At 50.0% G+C, this 22,702-nt stretch overlaps 2 protein-coding genes across 5 annotated transcripts in view; one reads left to right on the top strand and one right to left on the bottom strand.

The window, feature by feature from the left end:
- Nucleotides 1–1,399, top strand: part of GTF2E2 (general transcription factor IIE subunit 2) — an 80,256-nt gene extending 78,857 nt beyond the window's left edge. The window contains exon 8 of the mRNA XM_005908128.3: nucleotides 888–1,399. Coding sequence (XP_005908190.1) covers nucleotides 888–1,004 — 117 coding nt within the window. The 3' untranslated portion in view covers nucleotides 1,005–1,399. The remainder of the gene's footprint in view (nucleotides 1–887) is intronic.
- A 6,229-nt stretch (nucleotides 1,400–7,628) lies between these two features.
- Nucleotides 7,629–22,702, bottom strand: part of RBPMS (RNA binding protein, mRNA processing factor) — a 202,173-nt gene continuing 187,099 nt past the window's right edge. For 2 of the 4 annotated variants that reach the window (XM_070364182.1, XM_070364180.1), the window contains exons 7-10: nucleotides 22,626–22,696; nucleotides 20,731–20,800; nucleotides 14,191–14,292; nucleotides 7,629–7,753 (exon numbers count right to left, since the gene is read on the bottom strand). In XM_070364182.1, coding sequence (XP_070220283.1) covers nucleotides 14,278–14,292; nucleotides 20,731–20,800; nucleotides 22,626–22,696 — 156 coding nt within the window. In that variant the 3' untranslated portion in view covers nucleotides 7,629–7,753; nucleotides 14,191–14,277. The remainder of the gene's footprint in view (nucleotides 7,754–14,190; nucleotides 14,293–20,730; nucleotides 20,801–22,625; nucleotides 22,697–22,702) is intronic. The other 2 variants (XM_070364181.1, XM_005908131.3) reach the window with 1 other exon arrangement.

The following is a 22,702-nucleotide window of genomic DNA, read 5'->3' on the forward strand; positions in this document are numbered from 1 at the left end:
GGTGCCTGACTTTGCCTTATTGCTGATCACACTCAGTTGTCCTTGATGACTCTCAGATCCTTTAGGAACCAGATTTTACTGTCTTGATAACCCCAGATCCACTCAGTTGGAAGGATTTGTAGCCAGATGAAGATTTATGAATTGCCTCATGCCAGCTAACCAGCTCTCTGCAGTCCAGAGACAGAGCCAGAATGAGGGCTATTTCACTAACACCCTCCTGCCCCTGGCCACCATCTTGCCTTGTAGCTTGTTTTCTTTGTGACTTTTTTGTGTGTGCGTCTGTTTTATTCGGCGAAGTTTAGGACTCCTTCAAAGGGAAAATTTATTGCCAGTGATCTCTAAGAATTAGTGTGATTGCAACACTTCATGGTTTCCTATCATTGCTTAGTTTGTTGATTTTTTTTTTTTAATTATGTGATACAGTAAAGAGAATAATACGTAACAACTCTTTCTGTGCCCATTCACTCCCCAGTTTTGCTATGTCTCTATACTTTGTTGTATTTGCTTCAGGTTTTTGTTTTATGGGTAATTAATGGTGGATAAAATTTTTTAAACCTGATAAGAGATGAAAAACAAAAGAGCTGTACTGCTTCTCTCTTCACCCATTTAGTGCCTGGCGTAGTTGTGGTAAGCTGTCGTGCCAGCCCGTCCTTTCCAGGTGGAGGCACACGCTTCACTGTGATGGGAACCGCTGGGTGGTGTTTGTGGTTGGGGATGTGGGGGGTGTGTGTGTGTGTGGGTGGGTGTGGGTGTGTGTGTGGGTGGGTGTGTGTGTAGGTTGAGGAACAGAGAACAGGTTACCCTGCATCTCTTTGCTGCATCTTTCGTAAATCCTCCCCATATCACTGCTCTGAGTAGCTGTCATTTCTGTTTTTACCTTCCTGTAGGCCCCAATTCAAAGAAGGAAAAAGCCTGCCTCACAGAAAAAGCGACGGTTTAAGACTCACAATGAGCACTTGGCTGGGGTGCTGAAGGACTACTCTGATATTGCTCCTGGCAAGTAGTAAACAGTTTGGTCCGAGAGCAGAGGGTTTCAAAGTACAAGATCTTCCGTGTTGACGCTGGCCTCTGCAGACTGATCATCTTCCTGTTCTCCTACCTAGGGCCGAGGAGAGGAGCAGTTCAGTTTACAGAACTAGGGTACATTACCAGACTCGAAGCTTGTTTTCCTTAATGGGCTACTGAGAAATGTGATGTCCCCTGTGAACCTCCTGTCACTTCTCGGGGGAACGGCGCTCAGCATGGCGTGCAGGCATCTTTGCTATTTATCGCTACTTCTCAGTGGCTCCTGGTTCCATTTTCCCCTTTTATTACTTTAGAACAAGTTTGCTGGTAGTCTTGAATGCAATATTTGTTTATTCCAAAAGATCATATTTATAATAAAATCATTGTAGAAGGAGCTCTAAGACGTCGGTGACTTTAGTTTGCTTCTTTCCGTTCTTGGCAGTTGCAGGTGGTCTTTGAGTCCTGCAGGTGCTGGGCTGGAATGTTGTTGAAGCCCATGGTCTGGGCTGTGTCACTGAATGTGTGGATTTCACAGGTGGAACCCAAGGTGTGCCTCTTGTTGGCAAGTGAAGCAGTAAAGGTACACTTGACATGATTTTTAAGGCTTTCTTTTAAAAGGATAAATCACTGTTTAGTCTCCTGGATGTCCCAAGTCGTGTTGTCATGCTGTTTACAGCGGGGATGGACTGAGTCTACTTGCCAACCTGAACGTCTGTGTTGTGGTGTCCCAGCCCTGGTGGCGCCTGGCCCCGAGGTTCTCACTGACTGAGCTCATGAGAGCTGTTACCACATATGTAGGCTCCGAAGAATCGTCATGACTTCTGGGGAGATCTGTGATCATTCCAGCATTCTACTCTAAATGACCCATTTTGCTTCTCTGTGCTTGTTTAATTTGTAGTGGCCCTTTGGGTTGGTTGATAAGGTCCTCATGTCACAAATTGAAACTAGTGGATTATAAGAACAGGGTTTGGTGTTCTCAAAAAAGGCATAATGATAACCCAGAGCAGTAACTACCCTGTACACGTGACAAGGAGCCATTTTGTTGTTTTAATTTTTATCCTTTGTATTTATCTGATTGATTTTGAGTGTCACCTTCCCTGTTTCTTATACCCAAGCCCCAAAATACATCATGAGAAGATGTAAAAGTGAGATGCCTCACTGATGAATGGTGTTGAGCATCTTCTCAGGTACCTGTTGGTCATGTGTGTATTTTATTTGGATGAATGTCTATTCAGGTCTGTTTGGGTCCTTGCCTATCCTTTAATTGGATTATTTGTGGAGTTGTTTTTTGCTACTGAGTTTTATGAGTTCTTTATGTATTATGGTCATATTACCCCCCTTATCATTGTAAGATAAATGGTTTGCAAACCTTTTGATTCCATAGGTTATCTTTTCTTTTTTTTTAATACTTTTCACTGGATCTTAGTTGTGGCATGCAGGATCTTTTTTTTTTTAATCCATTCAACAAGTCTATATATTTTTATTGGAGAATTTAATCCATTTACATTTAAGGTAATTATTGATAGGGGAGGACATGGTACTGTTTCCATTTTGTTGTTTTCCGGCTGTTTTGATATGTGGAAAGGGAGATAGTTTTTGTGGCTAATTTTGATAGGAACCCAGTTGTTTGAAGGTTGTAATAGAAAGAAGTTCTTTACCAGTTATTCTGGGCACCTAGGAACATTTCCACGAGAAATTCAAATTAAAGTCAAAGTCATGGTCTCACCTCTGCCTGTTTCTGCTGGGTCTGTGGGCAGTTTAGAAGAAGCAGGTTGGAATGGGCTTGTCTGGGTGCATTAAGAGTTTAAGACCATCTTCAGTGTGTTTGATCTATAATTCATCACAGTCAGCTGAGGCTTTTAAGGGGATGGCTAAAAGGAATGTCTCTGAGCCCAAAGTGTAAAATATGAATACTTGGCCGCTGCTGTCACATCCTGTAAGTGTGGTCAGATGATAGTGGGACTCGAGGGACAGAGGAGCACTTGATACGTGTGAAGCCGTGCCTGAGCGAGAAGGCAGGGCAGCTGCTTCCCGTTCCTGCTCGGTCCATGGTTTGTAGCAAGGGCACTGCAGACATACAGCCCTGGGTTCTTCTGTGATGGGGTGTTTGAAGTCACCAGCAGAAAATACATTTTGGGTGTGGGGATAGGGTATTTGGATTTATAAATTCCCCAGTTCTTAGCAGCTAACAATGGTTTTCTGAAGCATGGGAAATGAGATTTGATGTCCCCTCTTCCTTCTAGCTGCTGCTTTTACTTGGAAAAATGATTCATTGGCGGGTGATTTTTGTTTAAGGTGTTCGTGACTGTCCTTAACAAGCCAGGTCCATACTGCTGCTGTGTGGCAAGGCTGGGGTGCTGTGTGTGGAGACAGCGTGATGACCTTCATCACGTGATGCCACCCTTGGGGCTTCATGCAGAACAGTCCACCCTTTCCCCGGGCGTGTTTTGTGGGCTTTTCCCGAGAGAATGGGTGTTCTGTGGGGGAGAACCTCTTGGAATCAAAGGACCTCTTGGAAACCACTTCTTAGGTGAGCTGGACCTTGGAACCCCCGTCCCTGCCCTGTGAGCATGGTGTTGAGTGAGCACTTGGGAAGCGCAGAGCTGGAATAGGCCCTGACATCATGCTGTTGCCCTTCCTTCTGGCCATAGCTCAAGAAACAAAAGCACATTTCCCTTCTTAGTGGGGCTTCCACTGGAAAGACCTGCTGGTGCTTGCAGGCCAAGTGGCAAGGCTACTACCATGGACCTTTGGAAACAGGCCTGGGACGCTCACCTAGCTCTCCTCATTTGGAGATGGGCCAGCATGTTCCTGTGACTCAAACCATGTGGGTTCAAGACCCTGTGAGAACACACTGACTTGCCACCACCCAGAACTGTGCAGGGCTCCAAAGACCTTCAGGGCCAACTTACCTTATGGAGTAAATCACAGCCTGACCTTGGCAGGCCCATCTCCAGAAACTCCAAGACCAGGTTTTATCTTGCATGGGAGTGTCAAGAAGCTTTGAACTTTTCTGCATCCTAGTTTTAAGGAAAAAGTACTCTTTTGTCCAGGTAAATACTAATATTTTAACCTGAGCATTATTTCCTATTCCATGTAGGTGTGTCTTTTAACTCCAAAGACAAGTTTGGGTTGAATTTAAGCATCTAACATAATTAAATTTCTGTTTATTGTTAATTAGCATGGCAAGAGAGTTAAACTTGAAATGAGCAGTATATGTGAGCAGTGGGGAACAGGCTTCCCTGTGGTCTTGATTTATGGGCCTGTTGTAATGGTTCATGGGCACAGGGCCCTTTTCCACTCACAAAGCAGGAAAGTGTGGTTTGTACCATGGAAGTCCGGGTGAATCAGCACCCGTGGGTCGCTGGAGAGCTACAAAAAGGAGGAAACAAGCCAAGGTTTCTCACAGCATATTGGCCTCTGGGGCTTGGGGTCATACAGAGCCAGGCCAGTCTTGGGGAGTTGAGTGCCACCCAGGACGGTTTGCAGTGGTGACGGAGCTTCACTGTGGCAGGTAAATGTTTCCCTGCTTAGAGAGGCTTATCTGTTGGTTGACGGCATGTGGTTTTTTCAGTATCCAAGTCATGAGTTGTGGTGTAGGCATTGTGAAGACCAGTGTTACAGATAATGTCATTAGTAGCAGATACTCTTCTGCCTTCTCAGAATGTTGGACAATTGTTTGATGTCATCAGGTGTGACAGAACAGGGGGACCAGTTGAAGAGCAAGAGAGCGACCCTGTGCTGATACTCGAACACGCTTGTCCCCTAACAGTTGGACGTCCCAGTGATGGATGGGGAGACAGTAGGGAGTCAGCTCGCACTCCTAGAGCTAAGCACGCCTGCCTGAAACAGTGAGAATCAGTTGATTCCTATATGTCATTGTGACACAGACCCCAAGAATTGTTGGGGCGTCCGCCATGCTTTCTCTGTGAAAGTGGGTCAGCGACATATATTCAGGTGGTGGGTCCAGTGAATTTAAAGCGCACACATATGATTACACTGTAAGTATAATGCACATTTTGCAAGTTTTAAGGTTCTTTTCCAGATTCCTTTACTTTGTAATTTTGTTAGAAGGCACAGTTCTTAATTTCAGTACTAAATGGTGGTTTTATATTATAGCTGCATTAGTCCTGTGTTCAGAAGTGGCAGATCTTTACCCCCAAGGTAGGATTTACTCGATAACAAAAAATGGCCTAGTTATTGTTTTTCTGGATCCTACAAACTGGGACATTATGTGTGTAAGCAGAGGGAATAGACAGACCTGCCCTTTTCTTATCCCAAGTTCCCAGTTCCAGAAGATATACTGTGTTTCTGCTCAGTGGAGTGACAGGAAATGAAGCTGGTGTTCAAGCGACCAGACAGTGGGTTGTGCCTGGAGTTCACACTAGACGGGCAGGTACTCTCTACACACTTGTCCCTTGCACAGTGATGGTGACCAGGCCCTCATTTTATGAAAAAGCACACAGCAATGATGGTGTTCAGCCCCTCCAAGGAGGCACCCTCAGATCTGTGCCTCCTGGCTTGAACCTGGTGCCTTGGAGTGAGTGGGAAAGTCCCAGATGGGCTGAAGGTGAAGCCGCGTGATCGAGCCTGCCCCAGAGCTACGACCCCTGAGCCTTGATGGCTGTGGGCTTCAGAGCCTGGGCAGGGCGGCAGAGCTGTGCAGTCATTGTCTGCCTTCAGCCCTGGCTCCAGGGTTCTGGCAGGCTGTGGCTGGGACCCACTTTTGGTGGCTGGTCTCCTCTGCAGAAGGTATGTGTGATCCAACAGAACCTAGAATGTCAGTGCCCAGCAAGACTAGTAGCTGTTAGTGGTTGTTGCCCTCACTTGGAATTGAGCACTGTGACCTCCCACCCCCCTTCTGGGGACAGAGGACTTGGTGGGAGTGTTACATAGGTAGAGCATTTCTATTGCTTGGCTATCAATGCCTGTCTTACCACTTAATAGAATGTATTTCTTACTCTAATACGTTAGTCAGTAGAAAACCACGAATGTAGGTTGCAGAGTCTTTGTAGGCTGAGGTGGATGTGCAGTCTGCTGAGTGCAGTGAAAAGACATCGAGAGAGAGGTATGTGTCTCCCCCGTGAACCGCCTGTGGGGTCCCTGCGGAGCACCAGGCACCCACAGTAGAGCATTTGCATAGGCTCTCCCATCCCTCCCTTGGTTGCTCCATCCAGACCTGAAAATGGGAACAAAATCTGCCACTTCCTGGATTGCAGTATCAGATGTACTTGGTTGGTCTTGCAAGAAGGAATTTGCCAAGCAGTGGTGTGACAGCTGGAATTAGCACTTTATTTTTAAAAATGACAATAGAAAAGTACCTTTAAACAGTTGATAAAAGCAAGAGTCTAGAACTGTCACCACGAACCAGGTGGTGCTGGAGGCCTCAGTAGCGCTTGGGTACACCGGGGACACCCCTCAAGCATTTCTCCTAAGTGTAAGAGCCTCTCACCCTTGGCTCTCGTTTGTTTTGTGATGACCTTTAAAAGCATCTTGACACCTTGATTTCTAATAGAAAATAATGAAACTAAAAACCGAACACCAGCCATATAATCATTAGAACATCAAAATCTTCAGCGCACTGTGAGCAGATCAATAAGAGAGCTTGTGGTCATGTTTAATATGTCAGCAGTTAAAAATCTGTAGGTCCATGTATGTTTACACACAGCTGCTCTTCCACAGTGGGGAGTGTGTGAGGTGACCCTGGAAGTGCCAGTTTCCCACACAGGACTGACCCGGGTGTGGAGGGGGTCTTGAAGCAAGCTGACCTCTCCTCATCGCTCACGCATCTTCCCCCAGGCCAATGTGTCACTGTCCCAGCGAGTACAGCAGGATTCAAGGTCAGGTTTTTAAATGGTTCGTCTGGCCTGGTGCCGCCAAGACTCAGGAACACCAGCTCAGTTCAACTGATGTTCTGCAAATCGCTGGGCCCGCTGCGGCCACGTCGGCAGGGCTGGGCTCCCAAGCGGAGGCTTCCCCTTTAGACTCAGCACGTCCACTGAGGGTGTTGTGCATCAGCGGGGCTCACGCAGGAGCCTGCTGTTAGAAGAAAAAGGCAAGACCCAGAACTTGACAGTTTGTATAGTCACCTCTGGAGCTGCGGGCATGTTACAGGTGCACCTCAATGAGGAATCTGCACCAAGCACAGGCTGCTTTGCCCAGCCGGGAATCCGCCATCACACTGGAAGCTCCCGGAGGCTCTGGTTATCTTGCAGGACGTCCTACCAGACTTGGAAGCAAACCTCAAGTACCGCACCAGCAGTTCTAACCTGTCACCGCGTTACTCAGGGGCCCAGGCCAGGTAAACAGATTTCTATACATTCACCATATGATCCTGGAAATTCTGATAATATTTTAAACCATGCCTCAAACATGCAGCTTATTTTAGAGGAAAAATATATATATATATATTTTAAATTACAAGCATTCAAAAGTCGAGCACAAAATGTGTGATCCAACCCAGTGTAAGATCATCCATCCTGTCACACTTAAAATGTTTGGTATAAAAATACTCACTCTCTTGGTTTTATCGTTGACATCTTTTATGTTTCATTTGAAAATATCTCCAAACTGTACAGAAATGGCAGACCATGCGTTCACAAATAACACACTATTTCTTACAATTATACAGTGTAAAAGAGTAAAACATTTTTTATTATATATTTTTTTCTTCGAGAAAAACAGATGTGTGATAGAGGCTGTGGCAAAGTCTTGAAGGGCTCAAAACTGGGCGAGGTGTTTTTCAAGCCTGAAACAGAAAGAAGGTGTTTAAGAGGAGCTGATCTCATAACCGCGTACAATCCTTTCTCTGAGCCTCAGGGCTGTTTGGAGGCACCGGTGGATAGAAGTCCCGGCTGAGAACCCCCTGGCTGCTCCCCTTCAGAGTTGTCCATGTGCTCGTCTGTGTAAACACAGAATACACTCACTGACCCTCTCCACAGCAAGACCCTGCACTAGAGGGTCGGTGGCCTCACAGTGGGTGCTTAATTTCTATTTATCTTTCTCTTTCCCCTGCAGTTGCAAGGAAACACTCATTTTTTGTGGCAGAAAAAAGGGCCTTTGGACAATCAACAAGACTTTGCCTCTGCCAGAGCCCCACCTTGGTCCCAGGAGTTTCTTAAACACGTCTCAATTCTGTGTCCAAATTTCCTCGGTAGCACTTGTAAAGAACCCACCTGTCAGTGCAGGAGACATAAGAAATGTGGGTTGGATCCCTGGGTCAGGAAGACCCCTGGAGGAGGAAATGGCGACCCACTTCAGTATTCTTGCCTGGAGAATCTCTATCCGTGAGGAGCCTGGCAGGCTGCAGTCCAGAGGGTTGCAGAGAGTCAGACCCGACTGAGTGACTAAGCACGCAACAAGGCTGCATTGGTAAGTGTCCTCCTCTTACTCATTTTACTATCGTCTACCCAATCCCTTCTTTTCTTACCAATAGGTGAGACTCGCATAAATCTGACTGTAGGAAAGGGACTAGAATTTTGGGTTTGTACATGGGAGGCGGCTGTCATTTCACATACAGTTTAAGTCCCCTATACTCGAACTTTTGACAGTTGGGATGTCCCATCAGGTAAGGTCATGTGTCTGCAGTAAGCCGTCACGTGCGTGCATCCTCTCCACGTGGCTGTGCGTCTGTGTACTTTACAGTAGAGAGGATAGTCACAGTGCATCTCAAGTCCAGGGTGCGTGGAAGCAAGTAGCTGGCACTTCTCTGAAGCGCCACGTGCTAGCGGTGGAAACAAGAGTGAAGATAACAGAGTGTGGAGCAAGAGATGGAATTGAAGGCCAGGGAAGGATGAAGAGCAACTGAAGAGCTTCCGTACGCAGGAAGTGAAAAGGGGATTTCTTCAAGGAGGCACAGGATGGGAACGTAGGACAGGAACACAAAGGTTGCAGCGGCTAGTCAGAGTGCCGTCCAGTGTTACCCTGTATCATCTGTGGTAAGGAGAAACTATACCCAGACATCACTGCATGGTTTTTTCCCGAGAGAACGGAATTGAATGAGCAAGGAACCAGCATCTGTGGTGCCACCAACGTCAGGCCTGAGTGAAACTGCACCTTGCCTTCACCTCCTCCTGCTGACGGTCCTTCAGCTCCCCGTCCTCCTCCGGTCAGTAACTGTTCCTGCCTGTTCACTCGATGCCAGCCCCTGGAGGCCAGCTGTTGTATTCCTGTACTTATCAAGGGGACTGGAGGATTAAGTGTTTTGTTTTCTCTGCATTGTTTGTGTGAAAAGTATTATAAACCCAGTAAAGTACGGTTGTGCTTAGATTGTTGGGATAAGAGTGAGTGAGTGCTTGGGTTGAGAAATGCTTCCAACTTAAGCTCGGCGATCCCCACCTCCTCCCTCCACTTTCTCAGAAACACAGAACTTGTTCAGCAGGAGGAGGTGCCCTCCTTAAGGAAGACGCCACCTAATTCCTTTGCTTCTCTCGGAGCCCAGCACAGTGCCTAACCCCCACCACCACCCTCCCCACCCCCTGCAACTCGCTCAATGATGGAGGAGTCTAAGTGGGCAAAGTTTGACACTTGCATAATAGGAAATCAGAAACACAAGAAGCAAAAAAAGGCATCCATATTCACAAGCAGTTTGCTGGCTGACGTGTCCTTCTAGGTCTGTATTTTCACAATTAAGCGTCCACTTTCACGTGATTAAGATTATACAGCTATCATGCTTTTTCACACATCACAGATATCTACCAAAGTACCAAAGCCACACAATTTTGATAACCAAGAATACACCACTACACCAATTTCATCTGGAAGGATCCCTTCTTAAAAGAAGCCACGTGTCTTCTGCCCCCTGAATCTTTCTACCCAGTAGAAATCACGGTCACGTCCAGGTGTGAACAGTCAGCAGCAGCTCTGGGGTTGGGACCAGGGTTATGGAGGGTCACGTAGTAGCTGCCGTTCCCTAATGAACTCTAGAGCTTCGGGCCTCATGTCCCCATGAGTGATCTTCGGCCCTCAGTCTGCCAAAGGAGCGCCCCCGCCCCAACCTCTGTCCACGGAGGAGGGGAACCAGTTTCCTCCACACTCCGGGCTCATCAGGCCTGGAATGACAAGTCCTGCGTCACTGCAAACTTGGCCCTGCGCCAGCAACCCAAGCTGCGGACATGGATCGCAGAAAAACCGATTCTAAGGAACAGCAGTTTCCACTTCCGAACAACTCACTGGGGACAGCAGCGGGTAGCCCGGGGCCCTGGGAACCTGAGGGGCCTGCAACGGCCGTCGGCCTTGACAGCACATGGGCTTGGACAGCAGCCAAGACCGGGGCCTTCAGGGACTGCGCAGGCAGGCGGAGGACCCTTCCTTGGTGGGCCCACAGCTTTAGCCCCTGCAGGCAGAGCCTGGCTGGTCTAGGCCTGCTTGCCTCTCGGGAGCTGAGGCCACCTTCGGGAAGTGCACCGTGCCCGTTCTGGCCTCTTTCTGGTTCCACAGTCAGCTCCCCCTGTTCCACTCACCTTGTGCTGGATGTTTCTGCCACGACCACAAAGGCCACGCATCTCTACTCAGACTCACCACCTTGCCTTTACGTACACCGCACTCTAGGGTCACTCTGTCACCCTGACACCAACATTACCATCTGGGTTCGCCTCACCTTGGTGTTTCCACTTGATTCTTCACTGTGCTTTGGCCAGCCAGAGGACAGTTCCTAAAGCACCACTGCCCCCCCGCCCAGATTTTCAGTGCCTCCCCAAGACCCTCAAATGCTTCGTTAAAACCCCCTTTGAGCAAGACCATGCTGTCTGTATTTGCACCTCCTCCCTTTGCTAGTGTATCTTCCACACACAGACCCTCCTATCTTTCAAAACTCAGGTGAAGCCCCACTTCTCCAGCCTTTCCTGGTCCCTTCAGGGCTTTCTCAGCTCTTCACAGGTACCCTCCCTGTCCAGACCACTTACTCGGATTATATACAAGGATCACCTTGGATTATTTTCCTAAGACCAGCTCCACCTTCCTCTACTCCAGTCAGTCACTTGGGACGCTAGAACAAATGAAACCGGAACGATGGGCCGTTAGTGGGAGGAGCCCTAGAGACGCGGGCCCCTAGGCTTGATGATGCCAGGGCTGGGCTGAGAGCAATGAGGTGCCCGGAGCCCGTGTGGAGCTCTGCACGCTGGCCCTGGGGGCAGAGTGGGAGTCGCCACAGAAAGCTGGGACGGCCTGGGAAGCACCTGCCCAGCTTTTCAAGAAGCCCACCTGGTTCAGGATACTGTCCCCTTGCCGGGTTCCTGAGCAGAAAGAAAGGTGGATGGAGCTGGTTAACCTAGGCTGAAAGACGGACCTTTCGGAGTGAAAAAGGACAAGGAAGCGGGTGCGAGTTGATAGCTTCCTGAGCTTTTCCATAACTGCTGGGTAAAGGCAGCTCTCACATGGGAAAAGAATGTGTCCGCGTTGCCATAGCTGTTCCAGACTGAACACAAGGTCAAAATGTGGCTATTTCAGTCCCTGTAAACAAGGAAGGGGGTTTAGCTAGAAACGGAGTTCAAACCTTGGAATGTATTGACAAGGACATTTTAAACACGGCAAAGACATCCGGGAACACAGAGCACTGGGGTGGCGGGGAGGGGTCAGGCCCCTCTGTTCAGACAGCAGACTCTCCTCACAGAGCCTTTCCTGAAAGGGGGTCACCTACAACACGCACGTGACGGGGTAAACAAGGGAAGACCGTGAACCACGTGGCACCCGCCCAGTGTGAAGACGATGGAGAACGTCTCCTGGTGTCTTACGGCGTAGGAAGCTATTCTAATCCAGCTCCTTTCAGCTGTGTGTCCCCCAGTGCCGGGGGACAGCTGCTGCTGTGTGTGGGTCAAGGGCTGCCCTGCTGGCGGTGGTCAATGCCGTGGCCCGGGAGAGGCCGCTCTTCCCAGAGGCAACTTGGTAGGTTCCAGTCTATTGATCCGAGCACCTTACGCGCCTTTTTTTTTTTCCTCCCAGCAGTAAGAAAATCCGGTTTTCCACCAATCCATCCCTATATACTTGACCTGTTTCCTAATGATTTCTTCCCCAAGAGTTTTTCCAACATTTGTTCACTTTTACTAAAAGTCAAGTAAGGAATATTCTCTTCTACCCAAATCCCAACATCATATGACTAAGGTTTTTAATTAATGAGTGGTTTAGTTTTCATTTTCTGTCAGTTTTTAAATGTTTATACTAATTTGTAATAAAAAGACTGCTGCTGCTGCTGCTAAGTCGCTTCAGTCGTGTCCGACTGTGTGCAACCCCATAGATGGCAGCCCACCAGGCTCCGCCGTCCCTGGGATTCTCCAGGCAAGTTAACATTTAAAAAGGGTCAGTCAAAACGTCCCTAGTGGTGCAGTGGCTAAGACTCTGCACTCCCAATGCAGGGGACCAGGGTTTGCTCCCTGGTCAGGGAACTAGCTAAGAGTTCGCATGCCACAACTAAAGATCCGGGGACCAGTCTTCTTTGGTTAGGAACTCCTCCCTAACCTCAAGACGCGGGCCCCCTCCATCTGTGCAGCCCGGCAGCCCGACCCTCCCCTCCGCCCAGGCCAGGCCTACCCCTGCAGGGCTTGTCTGAGCTGGGCGGGGAGGTCTGGGAGCTCCCTGGGTGGCCCTGGGACCCAGAAGCCTCACCAGGAACAGGGCTAGTGCTGCCGACCCTCCTGCATCCGCACTGGCACCGTCCACTCACTCAGGTTCATCTGTGGTCAGACTCCCAGCTGCCTCCCCGCAGGACCAAGCCCTGGTTCTCCTGCCCCTCGTCACCAGGCCCTCCCGGTGTCCACAGTCACCACATGCTCCAGCTGCGTCCTGACGGGGCTCATCTGTTTGTGCCCCAATTACTGAAGTCTGGGTTGATTTATTGCATTAAAAAAAAAAAAACCCTACTCTAACCTGTTTAAAAGTTATATATGGGTGGCTTTCAATTGGTCCTTAAATTTCCCCAGAGGAGGGAGAAAGTAAAATAAAATCTTTTTACTGAGTGGTAACATCAATAAGAATACCATGGGCACTTCCATTAAGGACCATGACAACAGGAAAACCTGACCAATCAGAAGCCTGTACAACTGGTGGGTATCTGTCGGCTTTCCCCAGTGATGTGGGAAAAACGTTTACCTGTTAGTAAGTTTGGTTAGTGTCTCCTGCATTGCGGGCAGATGCTTTACTGCCTGAGCCGCCAGGGAAGCCCCAGGTTAGTGTGAGAAACAGACCTCACTGGGGAAAAAAGACCCCCAAGTGCTGGAGGCCAGCTCCCCGCACAGGCACCACACGCCCCTCTGGAGGCCAGGAGAGGTGGTGTTCTGAGCACGTGCTTGCTTACCTCCCAAATGTGGTAATGACCTCCTAGGCCCGACTGCCCGATTCTGTCCTTAGCAGGAATCGTATTCCCTTTGTGACTCATCTGTGCTTTATAGGCCCCTCACAGGGATGCAGTCTGCCACCTTATTTGGGCCGAGCCGTAACTGCGGTTGGCCTGCCCTGGCATTCCTGCTGTCCTAGGTCAAGCTTTCCAAAAAGACTGGAAGGCCCACACACGGTTCGCCTCTGGGAACTCTGCTGCGCGATGGAGACCTCACTGCACTGCTACAAGCAGAACTGAGCAGTGACGGCTGGTATCAACGGAAAAGACGGACAAGTCACTCAAATCCTCACCACCAGGAAAGCCCCAGTTTAGAGGAATCCAGTGAGATACCATCATAGTTCAGTCACGCTCAAGGCCCATCATCACTCTATTTCTGAACAGGCTCATCAAAATGTCTCGAGTCGTAAGAAAGGGTTACACTATATTTAGCATAAATGGATTAATAAGAGGGATATACATACTACATCAAGATTTCCACCAAAACTATTAAAAAAAGGCTTAGGGCTTCAAGGGAAAAGCTTCATTCGTATCTAAGTTCCCTTTGGTGGATGATCTCATCCCTGGATGCTGCTGATGAGAAGTGTCAACTCTCAACCAGGCATTACCCAGCAAAGCTGCGAGGACCAAGCACTGAGCCACACGCTCTTAAGAACCTGCAGAGCTCACCTGCTCTCCTGGGACGACGTCTCTCAGCAGGCGGTGGCCGGAGGAGGCGACAAAGAGCTTGCCCCGATCCCGAGCACCCACCCCGCATGGGAGGCTGGTCCCGACCACACCGCTCTTATCTACGCGGTTGTGCCCGGCCCAGAACATGCTGCTTCTCGGGAGGAACTGTTCAGTCTCGGCTTGGAACTCACCAGCATGCTCCAGTTTTGTAGAACAGCTCAAGAACAGTAGCCACTTGAAGATTGCGTTAATACCCACAAGACAGATTGCAGCCACCATCACACACCTGGAACCTGGGGTGGAGAGAAGAGCAGCCGTTAACACCAGTGACGTCCACGCCGGCTGGTTCTGAGGGCAAAGAGCAAGGCCCCAGCACCAAAGGCATCTGCCTGCTGAACCCAAGGACACACACCACTAGGAGTGACCAGGACCATCAGGGCCACGAAGGGCATGCGGTGAGGTGCGGTGGAGTGGAGGCGGCTCTGCGGGGCGGGGGTGAGGCGGCCGGCAGCAGAGGGGGGCTCCCTGATAGCTAGGCCAGTGGGGAGGGCACCTGGAGAAAGGGATGCCCTTCAAGAACACCAGGGTGTAAGCACCCCGGGGGCAGACTGGCAGGGCCTCTGCACACACATCCCCACAGGCTAGATCCCCAGGACTGGCCAAAAGCCTCAGGTACCCCGATAGGAGGAACCTGAAACCAACTCCAGGGGCCACCCCAGACCCCACGGTCAACTCTGCTCAGCCCAAGGCCAAGGAGCCACTCTCCAGGAGAACCACCTACTAGAAAACAAAAACCCAAGGCAAACACGTGTGAACACACATCCTGCTATTCCCAAGGTCTGAGAATTTGAAACGCTAAAAGGGACAGAGTGTCAGTGGGCCATACATTTTTGAATGTTTTTCCTGCAGGCATGGCTGCCTCCGAGCCGGCTGGTTTTCATCAAGAATTCCTGGTGCTGAGGAAGCCTGAAGGATGGCCCATGTGGACCCCATTCCCCACTAACATTCCTCAGGTTCTCAGCACTGCTGTTTTCCCTGGGACAGAGCACCTGCTCCAGGCAGGCTTCGTGAACTGGAGGTCAGGTGTACAGAGTTGACCCCAGGAGGCCGCAGGGAGACCCATGCCCTGCACTGAAAGATCACCTTCTTAGGGCATCTCTCTTCTCAGAATCAAGCGGGAAAAAAAAGTTCTTCCCAGAATTTCACTATAAAAAACATTAAAAGATGAATAGATGTGATTCTACTTTCCTAGTAAAACTTGGGTTATCTGAGGACAGAAAAAATAAATATTCACCCTGCAAACAAAACATCTCCCCTCATCCAACTTCCCCCGGCCTTGTCCACACTTGCCGGGCGCAGGCGAGGAAGGAGGGAGACCCAGAGAGGCCCCGGGGCGGCCAGACCAAGGCTGCATTTTTGGGATGCTTGTTGTTTAAGAAATCATACTGATGACCAGATGCCACTCAGCCCCTGGACTGAAGCTTATCGTGATGACTCAGGACTGGTGATTTAAGAGTCCTGGGACCCTACCTAGCTTCTTGCCCCAGGTTCTGGGAGCACAGGGTTTTTATCAGCAAGGCACACTTTGCAGTTGCTAACATCAGCAACTCTTGTCTGCACACCGGGCGGGCAGACAGAATGCCTGCTCTGTAGACACCCCAGGAGATGACTCCCCAAGGAACATAACACACCAGAGGGGAGTCCCAGGTGTTCAGCCTTAACTTTATGGGGAGCACATGGGCCTTCTGAACCTCCACCTTCCGCCAAGTGGAGCTGATGGTGGGAAGGGTTAGGGCAGAGGTGCAGGTGGGCTCCTGCAGGTGGCCCTGCCCTGCGCCCGTGCAGCCACCCAGACTCAGTGTTCTGCTCTCTGTGAACGTCTTCCAGGGACCAGACAGGCAGCTCCCTGGTGCGCATGCTCAGGGGTCTCCCACCCAGAAACAGGCTATGGACGAAGGGTGGGGTGGGGGTGTCACACGGTCTGGGTTTGTAGATGCGCTGGTGAGCAGACGCCTGGTGTGTCTGAACTCCCAAAGCTGGAAGGGACGCCACGACCCCAGTACCTGGCAGGAGGCAGGTTCTCAGGCCATCCCTACTTTTTAATGCACATAGGAAGCAGAACAGACCAACCCCAGGCTTCATAACCAGGGCATGCAGAGACCCCTCTCAGGGCAGGGCTCGTGAACTCGGGCCTCCCAGGTTTGGGAAAGCCAGCAGTGCTTTAAAGCGTCAGCTGGCTCAAGCCTGTTCACTTAGATTTAGCAAAAGAGGAGGTGAGCAGAAAAGCAGAGAAGTAAAACTGTTCCCTAAACTTGAGTAAAGTGAGGTTTGTTCTGGGGCTTCCCAGCTGACACTAGTGGTAAAGAACCCACCTGGCAACGCAGGAGACCTAAGAGACTCGGGTTCGATCCCTGGGTTGGAAAGATCCACAGGGGGAGGAAATAGTAACCCATTCCAGTATTCTTGCCTGGAGACTCCCATGGACAGAGGAGCCGGGTGGGCTACAGCCCATAGGGTCACACACAGTCGGGCATGACTGAAGTGACTGCGCAGGTATGCACACAGGTTTGCTCTAGAAAAGGAACCCCATGTAAATACGGGCGAGCTTTCATCTCTGCTCCCGTGTACAAGAAGCACCTGCTACCCTTGACTTTTGCCTTTTTCTCTTGTTCTGCATTTCCCCGTTAGCCCTTCTCACCATCTGACCTACCGTGTTTTAGTAGCTTATTACTCTTCTCCCTGTCTTACAATGTCTCCACCAAGGCAGGGGTTTTGTCTGCTTCTGTCCACTGCTGTATATGCGGTACGAAGAATAGCACCTTATGCCCCGCAGATCTGCACTGAATACTGATTGTGCTAATCTACTTCAGTGTGATTGAAAGACCTTGGTTCATAGAAGAAAGGGAATGGTCCTGGGGCCTCTCCTAGGGAGAAGGCAGGGGTGATTGCAAGAGCCACAGCAGTTATCAGGATACCATGAAGACTGCCCTTCCCACCCTGCTAAACTCTAAGTTCTGCCTGGATATCTAGCTCCTGGACTCTCTGGATGATAGCCACATACCCAAGGCTCTCCTGTTCACAACCAAAGACAGACTAGGCCATTCCTCCCTGAAAGTAAACAGAAGGAACAAACAGCTTCAAATTCCAGCTTTGTTATCTCTCTCGCTATGTCCTCTGATTTGGTGAGGCTGTAACTACATGTGCCTCTAGTTTCTATGCTGTGGTTTTGGTCCACAGCCAGGAAAATTTCATGAGTTTCTAATGAACACCCTCTCACATCCACTCCAACTCCAACTCTTTCTTCTCCCTTTTTTCTGATTTATTTAATTACATTTGGAAATGCAGGAAAACTGCATAACCAGGAACTCCAACCAGGAAAACTTGCGTAACCCTTATTCCTACTAAGGAATGAATACAGACTTGCTCGAGTGTCCTATTCTCAAACCATCTGGGAAATTGATCACTTCCAATCAGTATTATGTATTCTGGGACACTCTACCACATGGCTGAACCATCAGCAAAACTCTGTAGTGAGGTGCACACATTGCAACTAGACTAAACATCATCTGTCAAGCAAGATGTTGAACAAATTAAAGAGTCAATAACACCCAACCACCGAACAACCACTCTTCTAAAGGTCTTACTTACGCCACTGATGGCAGTCCACACACACACACACCTCCTCAGGAGCATCCTGAGCGGTAATTCTTTCACTCTGAAATGTGTGTCCATGGCTCTTGCCCATTAGAACTTAAGCTCTTCAGGGGCACAGGCCTCGTTTCCCGCATTTCTACATCACATAGTAGATACATAACGTGTTTATTTAAAGAATAGAGAGCTCGTTTACTTTTCTAGTCAGTGATTTCCCTTTAGAAGAAAGAGCTCAGCATGGGTCAATCAACAACTCAAGATGTATTAATGCGTCTTTTGTTACCCAGATGTTCAATATTCACTTACATAACCAACCACTGGACACAGGCATTAGTTTCTGCAACACCACCCCCGCTCCCAGTCAATAATGTGTTAAAAAATCCTTGAGGGCCCCCTGGGGGGACAGGCCTGGAGTCTTCAGGGTCCAGAAGGAGGCAGCCCTGACATCTCCCAGGTCCTCGTGTCTGACACCAGATGTCACTCCTGCTCCTGTTCTGGGCCCTTCCCAGTGAGTGCAGAAAGGCCGCGTGGGTCACCAGTGGTGGCACTTACCCCTCACTTAGCCTTTTCAAGAGGCTCATTCTGCTACAACGTGTTGGCCGTTGCGGCGGCGCCACTGTTTTCAACTCTAACTTACATTTCCCTACAATTACTCAGCCTGGATTATTAGCTGTCTCGGAAAGGGCTTGGTCCAAGAGGCTGGACGCAGCCTGAGTCATGGGGCCCTACTGAGCTGGTCTAACTTCGGGCGGGATGGGAGACTGCAGCCCCAACGCAAGTGCGGTGTAATGAGCTCAGGGATCTGTCTTCCTCCCTAAGCACCTCCTCGCCCCACTCGAGTCCCTCAGACCCCAAGGAAGGCGCCTGGCCATGGCCCGAGTTTATCTCAGAACAAATGATGCAGCCACAGGAGACATGACATCCTTATGTGGATCCGACAGTGTCTTAGAAGTCGTACTTTAAGGGGAGTGGGGTGGGGGTGGGGGCAACTGCCAGCCCTTCCCTGGAGGCCACACCCACACTAGGTCTCTGGGGAAAGGAGGGAGCTCTCTTCAACTGCTTACTGATCACGTCTTCTCTTTGTTCTTTATAAACGCTTAAAGCAAAATCCTCCCTTAGGCCCTATGCCACCACCACCACCACCTTTTGCCAACTGGAAATGCCAGCATCTCACGCAGCTTTCCTTCAGCATCCGACACTGCGGACCAAGCAGCTCAACACTGCCCCCCGCCCCGGCCCCGGGCGGCCCCCGCTCCTGGTCCCTCTTCACTGCGGACAAGCTGACTCCTGACAGTCGGGGGAGCCTCCAGGTTCTGTCCCACTGGCCTCCCCTCCGATGTCATTCATCTCCTCAACTGTTAGCTGATGCTATAAAAAAAAAGCTAGATCTACATTCCACCCTGTGCTCTCCTTCACGAGCGTCACAGTTTTCGGTTTTCTTACCCTAGACACCTCTAGGTAAATGCCTACCAGCCTCCAAACACTGAGAGAGAAACATGGTCGTGGAAGAGAGAGGTGCGTGGGGAGAGTGTCTTCTGGAGCCTGTAACACGACCGTGCGGGTCCCCCGTCACCCGCTAAGGAGGAGGTTCCCACAGAATGGAATGACTAAGGCTTTTCAGAACAAAGACACAATGGCTGGGGATATATAAATCAAGTGTGAAAGTTAATTATGGGGAATTCCGTGGTTGGTTGAGTAGTTAAGACTTCACCTTCCAATGCTGTGGGTGCCTGTTCAATCGCTGGTTGCAGAGCTAAGATGCCATATGCCTCGTGGCCAAAAAAACCAACCAAACCAAAAAACCCTCCTATAAAACAGAAGCAGTATTGTAACAAATTCGACTTTAAAAATGGTCCACATAAAAAAAATAATAATAATTAATTATGGGCCTGCATATTGATATGAAGCATGGACTTAGGAAATTCTGTACTTAAAGGGACTCTGGAACACCTCAAAACTTAAAATTTGTGTTTTCAGGCAGGGAAAAAAAGTCTCCCTTAAATAACAAACTTTAAGATGTCACAAAATATTTTAAAGGAACATTTTAGGTATCTACCACGAACATTTAAAATATAATTGTCATTCACTAACATTACCGTTTCATTCAAGTGTATTTTAACACAGAAAAGAACGTCATTCCAGAATAAAGGACAAATACAAGCAGCGTTAAGGGAAGAACCCTGGTTTTTCCCTTCTTCACAGATGAGTGACAAGCATGGGATGACTGCTGGTCCGAGGGTTATAGGTGTGGGTGCCACTGGTTTAGGTTCTGAGTAAGAGGTGAGGGCAAGTTTTCCCAAGGCGTGCTCTAAGTAAAACCTGAGTCTCCTAAGAGTCTCTGAGAAAAGGGTTTCCTGGTCTCAAGTTTGAGAAATACTGTTGCATCCTAGAGTTTCCTGATCTCAACGATTCACAGTGCTCATATTGTTATAAAGGTTCTGAGAATTGCTTGGTGAAGAAATCTTTTAAGCTCCAACCCCGCAAGCATGTAAAGTCTCTACCCAAGGACAAGTGCTCTTTGACCATACTCAGAAATACATGGGTTAGGGGATGGAGAGGTACAATCGTAGCTTATTGAAGTTGATGTCTTCCAGTACAAAAATGTCATCCCTCAACTTACTTATTGCCAGAGGAAGAATCCTGATGGGTTGGAGTGTGGACCACCCCTGGGGGGGTGGGATTTCTGAGGCTCTGATGCCTATTGCTAATCCTCCTGTTAGGTGAGGCTCTGGCCTTCTGACCCAGGACGAGAGCCCTCTGGAAGTCCTGACCTTTTATGGTACCCAGAATGTCAGCAAGTGAAATCTGCCCTCGGCAGTCCCCCTGGAAATGCAAACAAAGGGGACCTGAGCCACCAGCTGACTTCAGGTCAACAGGGCAACCTGCCTGAGGAAAGTGAACCTCAGAACTCTCTGGGCCATGCGGGGTTCCTGGGGTGAGTGGAACAACCTTGGACAAGCCCAGGAAGCACCTAGGAGTGGGTACTGGAGCAGGATGGGGGCCACCCAGTTACAAATGTCTGCTCTGTCCTGGGCTCGTCCAGGTGTGGGACACAGTTCTTGTTGAAATCAAGTACTTACGTAGGATTCAGCAGAACTGACGGGACTTCCAGCCCTGAGAAGTAGCCTCGGAGGGAGGGAGCCAGCGCATCTGGAAGACACGTGGGGAGAACGCTGTGAACCAAGGCCCCGGACGCACGTCCACTCCTCACAGGGCGGCCAGCAGAGTCCCCACCCCATTCACTGTTCCCAGGTCCTTGCCTGCGGGCAGCTCCCCATCAGGGGCTGAAAAGCATCAGAGCCGCATCCTGAGAACGCCTCCACAGGACCATGCTCTCAGGAGCCCCGGGGGTCCCCTGCTCCCAGCCTCCTCTACAGCCGACAGCCAGTGCAGGGCTGGAATCTGCCAGTGAGCCGCCATCCCCACGCTCACCCAGCATCACCCAGGCTGGGGGGCCAGCCTGCCCAACGGCTGGAAACCTGTCTCTCTTGGATCAGGAAGGGACGGTTCCTGACACCATCCATGCCAGTGGTCTGGCCAGGAGGGCTTTTGAGAATCTGCTCCTGTGCTTTTAGAAAAGGCCTCTGGGCACTGTGGGGGGTGTCCGGTATCCCATGCCCTCTGCTCACTCTGTGGGGCCCAGCCTCTTCTGTTAGGTTTCCAGGATGCAAGGCCAGCCCTACCCACAAATGGACTGTGATGCTGGGTGCACTTGGCAGAATGTTCTCCATCCTGTACCAAAGAAAATGTGAAAATAACAAAAGGGCAAGTGCCCTTCGGCTTGAACAGACGTCCATCTACTGGCATCGTGGGCTTTGCGCCTAAGCATTTGGACAGAGCTGAGAGATGAGAGATCCCCGTTTAGCGCTGCTTCCGTTTATACTCCCCACCAGCCCCTGAGCAACACAGGAAGCAGCGCTAGGGTTGGGGGAAGGCGGGCAAATTACAGCAAAGGCGAGGCTGCCAGCAGGAGACCCGGAGGTGGTACCCTCCCCAGCATGGCAGGAGGAAGACTGCGCTTCATTTCCATTCACGGGAGCTCGTTTCTAGAGTGGAATGCGATGCTGGGGGGAACTTTACCCTGGCAAGCCAACTTCCGTGGCTTAATAAAATCAAATCTGCCAGCAGAACCCCTTTTTCACAGCCATCTTATTCATATCTCCAAAGCATGAACAGGTGAAGCAGCCCTCTGGCTGAGCCAGAGGTGCAGAGGGCCTGGAGAGCTTCCACCTCCTCTCACCTGATAGGTACAGGTGGGGAAATCGGCTGAGGGCTGGGTATTCTGAGTGGTGTCCACCATGGTCAGAGCCCAGTGGGCCTGGGGCTGGGTCAGGGCTCAGGCTCCTCCAGCTCTAACTAGATTCTACAAGCTGGGCTGACCCTGGCCTTTCCCTGTGGGTCACATGCAGAAGTCTGCAGAGCTCCCTTCGACCCCACAGGCATCCTTCACAGAGTGACTGTGTCCCTTCTATGGTGAGGGGCCACACTGGGGGACACCATCCCTTCCTGGAGCAAAGTGGTCTGGCCTCGCTCACTCCATATACCAAGGGTGTATATGGAGCTTCTGCCTTACACCAGGACTGTTTCGTGGAAGCCCTTGGGCTGGCTGTGCCTTAGAGACCCACCAGGGCAGAACATCACATATGACTAGAAACGGGTTTACCAGCCAAAGTGGAGCCCCTGTATCAGGACAGTGAAGCTGTATTCATGGGGGGGCCACCAGCTGGTACTGAAGCTCTTTTAGGACCAAACCAGAGTCTTTTCAATACTCATAGCAACGAAGGGGACAGAGATCAAACCTTCTCATGCAGGCAGTCTAAAAACATGTCACATGGGGAATTTAGGGGGTGCAGAACAAAGGAGGGGAAGAGAGAAGGGGAAACGTGGGAGGCAGGGGCAGAAGGGAGAGAGGGAGGGTAGAGAGGAGGGGGAGAAGGCAGAAGGGAGAGACACAAAAGAAAAAACTCATACCTACCCATGGCTTACGGCTTTGTGCATCTGAATCCACTTGCTCACTAAGCAAAGGGCAGAGTTGGAGCTGCCTCCCTGAGA

The sequence above is a fragment of the Bos mutus genome, chromosome 27 (assembly GCF_027580195.1).
Source record: "Bos mutus isolate GX-2022 chromosome 27, NWIPB_WYAK_1.1, whole genome shotgun sequence".
Lineage (NCBI taxonomy): Eukaryota > Metazoa > Chordata > Mammalia > Artiodactyla > Bovidae > Bos > Bos mutus.